This window comes from Dermacentor albipictus, chromosome 1, assembly GCF_038994185.2.
Source record: "Dermacentor albipictus isolate Rhodes 1998 colony chromosome 1, USDA_Dalb.pri_finalv2, whole genome shotgun sequence".
NCBI classification, from domain to species: domain Eukaryota; kingdom Metazoa; phylum Arthropoda; class Arachnida; order Ixodida; family Ixodidae; genus Dermacentor; species Dermacentor albipictus.
This window is the reverse complement of record NC_091821.1, coordinates 20,738,255-20,748,351: the sequence shown is the minus strand read 5'-3', so window position 1 is coordinate 20,748,351 and position 10,097 is coordinate 20,738,255. Positions and strand designations below refer to the sequence as shown.

Here is a 10,097-nt window from a genome sequence, read left to right as displayed (position 1 = left end):
GTGGCATACTTTTGGGAGGTTTGCATTAACATCGCTAACCATTCCAAGCATTGGAATGCTGCAAAAGTGAGGGCTGCTCGCCAGAAGATTGGCACGCCGAAAGAGAAAGAAGCCCGGCACTTCACGCGCCGTTCCACGGGGCTCGCGAGTGCGGCTCGAGCAGCCTCGGTTGGAACGCGGCAGGCGGCTGTCTTCGCGCTGCGGGCACGGCTGCTCTGGAAGCCAGGCCTGCCACCCGATTCCCTGTCAGCCTCTAGGCGGAGGCCAACGGCAGGTGAGACAGCGGGAGTGCGCGCCGACGGAGGAGCCAAGCCGAGGGAGTGCGCCGAGCTGTTGCCGCCATGACGGAGGAGGGTCATTCGGCCAACAAGAAAGCGGTCCCGCCCAAGACCACCCGGGCGAAGCGAAAGCGGGCTGCTGCCGACGATGGGGGCAGTCCATCTGAAGAGGCGCCCGTCGTCAAGCGGCCACGCGGGAAGGCGACCAAGGATTCCTCTACACCAACGACGAGGTCCAGGTCAGTGAAGCCGGCGGCGCAGAAAGCAATCACCACCAGGGCTTCTGCTAAGACAAGACCGACCCTAGACGCCGATATGGACGACCCGCCCACCAGCAAGGGGCGTTCACAAAATGCGCCTAGAGTGAGCCGCAGCACTCGAGCACACAGCCCGTCCACAAGCGATGCCTTCTCGGTCGCGGCCAAGGGTACCAAGCGTCGCCTCCGCTCGCGTAGTCTCTCCCCCGGCAGCAGCAGCCACCATGCCAGGAGGGGAAGGAGCCGTGGCCGATCCCGACACTCGTCCCGCAGCGGCCGAGGTGGCCGCAAGCACAGAGGCGGTCGCCGGGGGACGTCGACCACCGGCTCGGAGAGCAGCAGCGGCCGAAAGAGGGGACGCAGCAAGAGCCGACGCCACCACCGCTCCGTGAGCGGCTCGTCTGCCGCGAGCGCGACCACCAAGAGTGGCGGACGTAAACGGCACCGCCGCGCCCGTAGCAGGTCGTCGAGCCGTCGAGGTAGGCGGGTGAAGTCGAAGAAGGCGGCGAGCAGGTCGCCGTCGAAATCACGGCGGGCCAAGCGGACGAGTGCTGCCAAGGCCAAGGAAAGTGGAAAGGGCAAGTGACGTCATCGTGATCGCGGAAGCGTGCTGGTCACATCCAGCGAAAATCGGTACCTGGGATTTGCATTGGCTCCCCGCGGAAGATCCAATAATTCGGAGGCGACGTGATTTCATTCCCGAAATCTTGCCTTGCGTCATTCGAAAGGGGTTCACAATAAATTTCTCGAAGGCGCTAAACTGTTGTTCAGTTATTTCTTCCAGGTGTTGTTGCCCACGGTGTATGTTATTCTCTTGTTCGTTAAAGTTAATACGGGATTAAAGGTAAATGTAGCGCTCACTGTAAGGCAGGTCCAATCGAGCAAGCGTTAAAGCAGCTCCTCGTCGGAGCTCCATCGGCCCGAGTGGTCGAGGGTTGGCAACGCTGCATGTGCGGACAGCGCAAGTGAAAAAAGACGGCCACGATTCACGGTTAAATGAGAGTGAAATGCGATATCAGCACGTCGCACGTGTTTGATCCATGATTAAACTGCGTATATCGGACGAACCTGATTTTTATTATCACCATCATTAGTAGCCAAATAAAAAAACACAGACACCCATGAGAGCGCAGCGGACGTTAATTGTAGTTCTTAATTGGAAAAATAAATTATAAATTAAAGAAAACGAAGGTGGATTAAAAAACAACTGACCGCAGGTTCGATACGAACCCTCGTCTTCGCATCCCACCTGCTGGAAGTTGTTTTTACATCAACTTTCATTTTTAATCATTGATCATTTCTAGAATTATTTAAGAAGTACAACGTATGTGCCCTAATCTGCCCTTGGCGTCCTTGTTGGTGTGTTTTCTCTCTCTCTCTCTGTCTCTCTCTCTCTCTCTATATATATATATATATATATATATATATATATATATATATATATATATATATATATATATATATATATATATATACGGCATGCCTAAACACCACAAAGTGGTTTGGGCACGTAAAACCCGATAATTTTATGGTTTCAGTGACATGGACGAGACAAAGATGTGAAGACACAACATAAAAACCACAAGCGCTAGTGGTGTACATTTGTACGTCTTATCGTCGTATTTTTCGCATCTCACTACGATTGCTACTAGTGAGGAATTTTCTTCGCAAGAGGGGGGGGGGGGGGGGAGGCAGAGGTCGCATGCCGCAAAAGAAGAAAAAGAATATTAGCTGAACAAATCTCACATTGACTGTCGACAGTCATTCATTCAGCATTGACTCAGCGTAGCAAAAAACGTATTGCCACTGTCAAAACTAGTTGTCAACGAGGCCGATACTGGGGACTCCTCTTTTGCACTTGATGATGGTGATCATGATTTATTGGCGTGCTCTTTGAAACGGGGCGGTTGCAAATAGCCACCGAGCATGCTTGAGGTAATCACGCATGCTGTACATGCTTTTCATTCTAGCAATTTTGCATACAGCTCCTTAATTTTTGAGGCAAAAGCCTTTCTAGGCTCATGGTGAAGTGTGTGTCAGCGGTCCTGACCACTGCAGTGTCCGCCGAGGCGTCGTCGCGCCATATTGTTGCGACTCGGGGTCCGAAGACGTGGGATCCTCTTTCCTCGTGGAGGGGTGAGTGAGCGCGAGGCTGGGTCCGATGTTCAGGACGTTAGACAAACACGTATATTTTTACAAATGTACAAGAAAATGCAAAGTAAAACAGAAAAGTTGATGATGAAATGGTAGTCACCGATCACTCCCGCCGTCCGTAGCTCCTTTTATGCCTTGCGTGATCGTTGTTTAGTCACTTCCCCCAATCCGGTGCCTGGGCCACCGATGGCATCAGGTCCCACCAATCCGGTGTCGGGAGGCCGCTGACATCAGGTCCCACCAATTCAGCGGTAGGTTGCCCTTTTCGCTGACGCCGATCGTGCTCCGAGAGGTGATGGCCGAATCATCGCACTGAGCGCGTCTCCGGAATCGCCAGTTTTTGCTGCTGACATGTGACGGCCGTATTATTGCTAATTGTTCAAACCTCTCCTGAACGAGGTATTCCCGCGCTGGTCAGAATTCATCCGTGTCGAGAACAATTTTGACGAGGTCGTCGGCCCGTTCCCCATTATCGTGCGAGCCGCGACCGAGGGGTGTCGCGGGGTGAACGGCCGATCACAACAATACGAAGACCGATTAAAGACAGACTAAAGAATGAAAAGTGATTGATAGTGAAAGTTAGTGATCGATAACGTTATGATAAAGATTCGCAGAGGTTAATATAATGACTAGCAATTACTAAAAATGAACGCTAATGACTTGTACTGGCTACTAATGACTACGATATGACCAAAGAGTCTAACGATGACTTGTAATGACCACTGTTGATCAAAAATGACTAGAATTGTCTAGTAATCAGTAGTAATGACTAAAATGACTACTAATGACTAAGAAATGACCAATATGTCTAACAACAACTTGTAACGACTACAATAAGTGAGAAATGACTAAAAATCATTAGTAATGTCCAGTAATGACTAATAATGACTGAAATCACTTGTAATGACTACTAATGACTACGAAATGACCAATATGTCTAACGACGAATTCTGACGACTACACTTGATTATAAATGGCTAAAAATGCTTAGTAATGACCAGTAATGACTAATAATGACTGAAATGACTTGTAATGATTAGTGATGACTATGATATGATCACATGTCTAACGACGGATTGTACAGACTACAACTGATTACAAATGACGAAAATGATTAGTAGTGAGCTTTAAAGACAAATAATAACTGAAATGGCTTGTAATGACTACTAATGACTACCAAATGACCAATATGTCTAACGACAACTTCTAATGAAAACTCATTAGTAATGACAAAAACGCTTAGTAATGGCCAGTGATGACTTATAATGACTGAAGTGAATTGTGTTGACTATTTACGGCTATGATACGGCCAACTCGTTTCACGACGGCTTGCAATGACCAAAATTGAAAAAAATTGACTAAAAATGCTTAGTAGTGAGCAGTAATCACTAAAAGAAAGAAGAGGCAAAGAGAAAGAGGCGAAAGAAAGGAGGACGAAGAGCATGCTTTCGCCGTTCACCTCTTAAGAGAGATCTGAAGAGACCCAGTAATTTTTTTATCTTGCACGAAACCTCTCTATCTGCGTTGTACCGCTACACATGCCTGTAATGGATCCGGTCTTATCAATTTCTTCCCTGTATTTTTTTATGCACTGATACTCTAAATGTCTCTTGCTTACCTCGACTGCTGAACCGTTGATGATTCCACCCGCTTTAAATCCAAGCGCATCTGAAGGAAGGAAACAATGGAGAAGGAAGGCAGGGAGGTTAACCAGTTTAGCCTAACCTGAAAGGTGTACGTTGCCTACGGGGCTCACTGGGTGAATCACTTCTCATTCGATTAGCAAGCGCCGAGTGGTTTCTGCATTCTTGCTGGAGCATGCCCATGCCTCATTTTGTTGTGAATGTTTCCTCCGGTATGTTTTTCTGTTTAGGCGACCAGATCGATGCTCACATAACAAGGCACTGCCCTTTGCGTCATCGTACAGATGTTCCTTTCTCATTTCTTTCCTTCCAATCTCGTAAATCTCCGTGGCCTTTCTTATTCCCATTCTTTGTTTCCCTAAGAATACTCCTGTCGTGTAGTGGAGCCGACCAGAAGCGGTCATTTCATCTGCGAAATGCATGGCGCACCGGTGCCTGCCAATGTTGAGAAACGGATAACGCGGCAACCGGGATCCTATCTCCCATTTATTCCTGGACACACTGCGCCATCTGATGGCGCTGCCGATAAGACGGCGCGAGGCCTGCGAGACAAGAAGCATGGCGCGCCGGTGCGTGCGAACGCTGAGAATTGTTCCCTCGGTTGCCGAACACTCCGTGGCACATATACTCAGCGACCCAAGCTAACGGGATGTTCATTGAGGGGCGGCACATACCCGATGCATTCACGGCGTAGCTCGCTAAAGCGTTGGCGAGAAAGACGTGCATTGGAAGCGGGACACACACAGTGCGTTTGTGGCGGAGTCTGCGAATGCGTCGGGTGTAGGTCCTTGAAGAACCGTTGCTATAGGCGGGTGCAGTACCGGGGGACTCCGCCCTTATCTCTTCCCCGACTCGCAAAGGAAGACTTTTTCATCTACTTCAACATCATCAATCGTCTTCCAACTGTTATACGCTAGGTTAAGGAGATTTGTGCGCGTAGGCAAAAACAAAAAAATGGCTGCCACCGCAGCGCTAAAAGAGCTAAATCATAAAGCGAGAGCGTATAGCCGGGTATGCCCCAGCTACGCTTAAATGCGAGAATCGTAAAAAATTATTGTGATCAAATATCGTAATAAAAAACAAAACCATAATAAACACTGTTTGGTATAGATTGCGGTTAGACGTCACGAGCTCTACAGGGAATCCACGTAATCTTATCGCAGTTTCCTTTCACTCGTACAATTCGTAGGCCGCGTGACGTGAAGGATGCGGAAGGACAGCGCGCCTTCTAAGGACACCTTCGTGAACAGAAGCGGGAATGCGCGCGGCGACGGCGGGCGGCACATAATACGGACGAAGATCGTTGCGCCAACGCCATAGCGCATGCACCTTTGGTTGTATCAGGCCTCCCGACTGTGCTCCCATCGTAATTGTGAGTGATTGGAACATAGACGCGTCTCGGCGAGACTTGAATTGCTCGTGGTATTTCTCTTGGAAACGTTCGACATTCAACGTTACCTAAACATCAGTGAGCCCAAGACGCGTCATCGGTCGTGTATAGATGTCACATTGGCCAAGAACCTTTCCAGTGTCGCCACAAAGCCAGAGGCCATATGTCATAGTGATCATAGTCACCTTTGAGGCCAAATAGTGAATACAAAAAAGGAAACAAAAGGTCATAAATAAAAAATGGTATTCAATATGCAATTCAATAAAAGAACAAAACAATTGTGAAAAACAAAATTCATTGCGATATGTGTCTTAATTTCAATCAACACGTTTATCACCATATGATGAATCTCTGCTGGTCATCCGCCTTTACAGAGTGGAATGATTCTGATATTCTTATCTATCTCGCTTTTCCGTGGTGGCCAGCACCACAGCCGTGAAGTAAAATTATCTGCGAGAATGATGCTTTGAATGCACGTTGTCACTATTTAGCGAATAAGGGCGAGAGTGGCGCATCAAAATGAATACGAAATCTCCGCGCCTGCGAGGAGCACACATAGATAGAGAAACTCAACGTAGCTGTATCCGCCGCGGTTGCTTAGAGCCTATACTGTTCGGCCGCTAAGCACCACGTCGCGGGATCGAATCCCGGCCGTGGCGGCCGCATTTCGATGGGACCGAAATGCGAAAACACCCGTGTACTTAGATTTAGGTCACATTAAAGAACACCATCCGGTACAAATTATTCCGCCGCCCCTCGCTACGGCATGCCTCATAATCAGATCGTGGTTCTGACGCGCAGTACCCCGTAATATACCACTAGCATATTCCTGTACCTGCGAGTGTTGTTGAAAGCTTGCGCGTGACCGCGTGCACGTGGCGGCTCGCGCTTAGTTGGGCGTTGCAGCGATCGTTGCGCCATCCGCGAGAGAACACCATCATATTCGTTGCTTGAGGGGGATGACCGAGGTATGCAGCAGCGCGAGAACACCATCAAATCTCCCTTCTGAAGAAAGGTACAATGCTTGCTGGAACTTTGGTCACACTGAACTAACAACACTACCTTTTGTCTATTGAACTTCTTTTGAGCTGCGAACCAATACAGATTATTAAACGATGTATTGCCCGAGACGCATACGTTGCGCATGTGATTATGCAAAGCGTCCGCTCCAACTGTGGACTAAAATTTCTATAGAGAAGTAATGCATCTCGCGTGCGCTGAAAGCAGGAAGTGATGTTGGGGACTATACAAGAATAAAATATCACGAGCGATATAAGATAAGAGTGTAGGGTAATTGGGATTCCTTGTCAAAAGTTATCACAATATTGTTGGAGTATATTAGAGCCTGCATGGTTCTCATGGTTGCAATGACCCGCCGTGTCTGCTCAGTGGCTATGGTGTTGGGCTGCTGAGCACGAGGTTGCGGGATCGAATCCCGGCCACGGCAGCCGCATTTCGATGAGGGCGAAATGCGAAAACACCCGTGTACTTAGGTTTAGGTGCACGTTAAAGAACCCCAGGTGGACTGAATTTCCGGAGCCCTCCACTACAGCTGGAACACGTGCCGACTACTGTGTGAGAAGGATTGAGTGCGGTGTTGTGCAAACAGTGCGGCGATAAACGTACACGGGGTGCTATAGGTGGGCGTTGTTCTGTGATGCTTCTTGACCAAAATCACAATCCTAGCTAGTTCATAGGTCACTATTGTTCCTAAATTGTAGAGGTAATGCATTGATTAATATATTCTAAAAGTTCCTATCTTATTTCAACGTTCCGTAATGTACTGCACTCTATGCAAAATTTCATCAGCGTCGATCAGAATAGGTTCACGCATCTGTAGAGGGCTGCGTGACAAGGCAGTTTACTTCGACAAGAAGCGTTTGGTCGACGCACAGCACATCGTGCGTATCGTGCAACTCGTCTCGATGGTGCAATGCGTTAATATTCCCATACCACAATGCGAGAAACTTACCGAAAGGGTGACAATCGCAACGCCACTGCCATGATTCAAAAGTCTCATGGTGGTGAGCACAGTTATTCCTTGATAACTAACGGTAACGTAATTGTATGCTATAAATGCGCAAAACACAGAGTAAAATTAAGGCTCTAGTACAGAGGGTGCAACCTCGCCAATTGTAGGCCAGGCATGGTAATGTAAATAAAGCTTTGTCTTGTAGTTCACAGCACTCGGCATGGTTGGACTCGACATATGACATGTCTGACATGTCGACATATGACATTTCTGTCGACATATCACATCTATGACAATTGCTGTGTGCATTTTTAACAAATGAGCTACGGTTATTTGAAATTTGGTCTACACGAGTGTGTGTCTTTGCAGGTGCCGTAACTGGCGCAGATGGCGAAGTTAACCTCACAATTTGCTTTCTACCACGACGCAATCTTGACGTGTTGTATACGAAAATGAATGAAAGCAGACAACATATCGTCCTTCATTAAACAAAGCAGCTTTCTTTCTCCGTGAAAAGCAACCGGGCTTCTCAAAGCACGAGGTCATCCCTTCGTAAACACCTCTCACCGACGTGGGATACATTAGGGAAGATGGCTGTCTGAAAAAAAAACGCATACTTGTACTAGGTTGGCACCAACGCCCTTGTTTTCAACGTTGTGACAACACAAGCAACCATTCAGCATTAAAGAGCGCGTGTTCTACGCCCCGTTACCGCTATCTCGTTAAACGCAAGGGACTCGGAAACCTCAGCTGACCAATAGGCTGCCAAATATAACCGATAGCAATGCGCTCCCCAGAGACATCCGTTTGCACGATGGAACCACCGGCAGTGCCATCTCTCGTTCAATTCGTTGTTTAGTCGCACTGTGTGATTTGCATGGTGAAACATTACGGTGCTGCATTGCGTACATTTTTCTTCATAACAAGTAAAAAAAAAAAGAAGTTGCCGTAGGCATATTATGTTATTTTGCGAAAAGTAATAATTTTGACTACAATCTGAATAAATTAGTGAAAAGCCGCAAGAGATGCGTAGTGTTTAACGAATATCATTTAAAATAAACACATCATTTAAAGAAACAGTGACTTCAACCACAAATGTAGACGCACTACGAAAGCGTGAAAAGGTTATGAGCAAGACAGCATTATTCATTAAAAAAAACAAGCTTTCAAAGGGCCGAAATGCATGGCGGTGAAATTGCGGCGATGCAGGTGCTTCTCGCCTCCATTATATATCGCCTCGGACTACACTATTTTGCACGGTTTGCCACACCAACGCAGCCTCCATAGCCGGCATTTGATTACGCGACCTCGTGCTTGGTAGCCCAACACTACAGGCGCTAAGGCACCACGCCGGGTAAAAAAAAGTTTTTACAGAACGCCACCCCGTTATGGTGAAATTGAAAATGCATTGCAGGGGTTCCTGCTCTACGATTAACTTTCTATTCCAAACGCTAACATCGCAATATACCTGCGAAAAGAGGTCCCTTCGGGAATATTTACAGCGTTTCTCCCGTCTCGTCATCTTGACCAATGCGCAGACGCGATTTCTGCAATGTTTCAGTTTCCCAGCACGAATTTAGAAAAAACATGATTACTCAACAAGGGCGTCAACATGTCGGATAATGGGGGCCATGCAACCATCATGCCCGTTCAGAAACCAAACCGTTCATATGTCCTGGCGTGATTGGTGAAAATTGCGCTTTCCTCATAGCAAGCATCATTCTGACCAATCACATAAGGGCAAGCGAACGGTTCGCTTTTGGAGCTGTTATAAAATCATGTGCCTGAATGTACATGTCCCGAAATGAAATCCAGCCGTATAGTCAACACCGAGATAATATATTCTAAGTGGCCTCGTTTTAAGCCACAGGGAGGCTTTCTGTTCATTGAATATCTATACCAGCAATAGCATCACGTTTGACGAGAAGTATTGCAGGGTGATTATGCCTACATTACCCTACAGAGTATATTGTTCTACTATAAATTAGTAATAGGGCTGAGAATGTATATGCATTACCGTACATTGAACGAGTGGAAGAAACCAATAATGTAGACGTATTCATGGAAAACGATTTAATCTACAATAGCATAGAAATCCAGTTACTAAGCCACACACATATACATCAGTACAGATTTGTGTTATAACCGTACTACACAGCTCCTATATGCAACAAGTGCGATTAGAATAAAATGCCCGAGTACAATTCTCACTTGTATCCCGCTCCGAAGCCTCCGTATAAATACTAAACATTGAGGTTAAAACGGATGGGTAGTAAATGCGGCATACTTTTTGTGAGGTTTGCATTAACATCGCTAACCATTCCAAGCATTGGAATGCTGCAAAAGTGAGGGCTGCTCGCCAGAAGATTGGCACGCCGAAAGAGAAAGAAGCCCGGCACTTCA

The 10,097-nt window shown here is 47.1% G+C and overlaps 1 protein-coding gene across 1 annotated transcript; it reads left to right on the top strand.

Moving 5' to 3' along the window:
- The first annotated feature begins 341 nt into the window (after positions 1 to 341).
- LOC135909950 (micronuclear linker histone polyprotein-like) lies at positions 342 to 1,121 on the top strand. The gene has a single exon (XM_065441956.1). The coding sequence runs from the start codon at positions 342 to 344 to the stop codon at positions 1,119 to 1,121; it is 780 nt and encodes a 259-aa protein (XP_065298028.1).
- Positions 1,122 to 10,097: the final 8,976 nt, after the last annotated feature.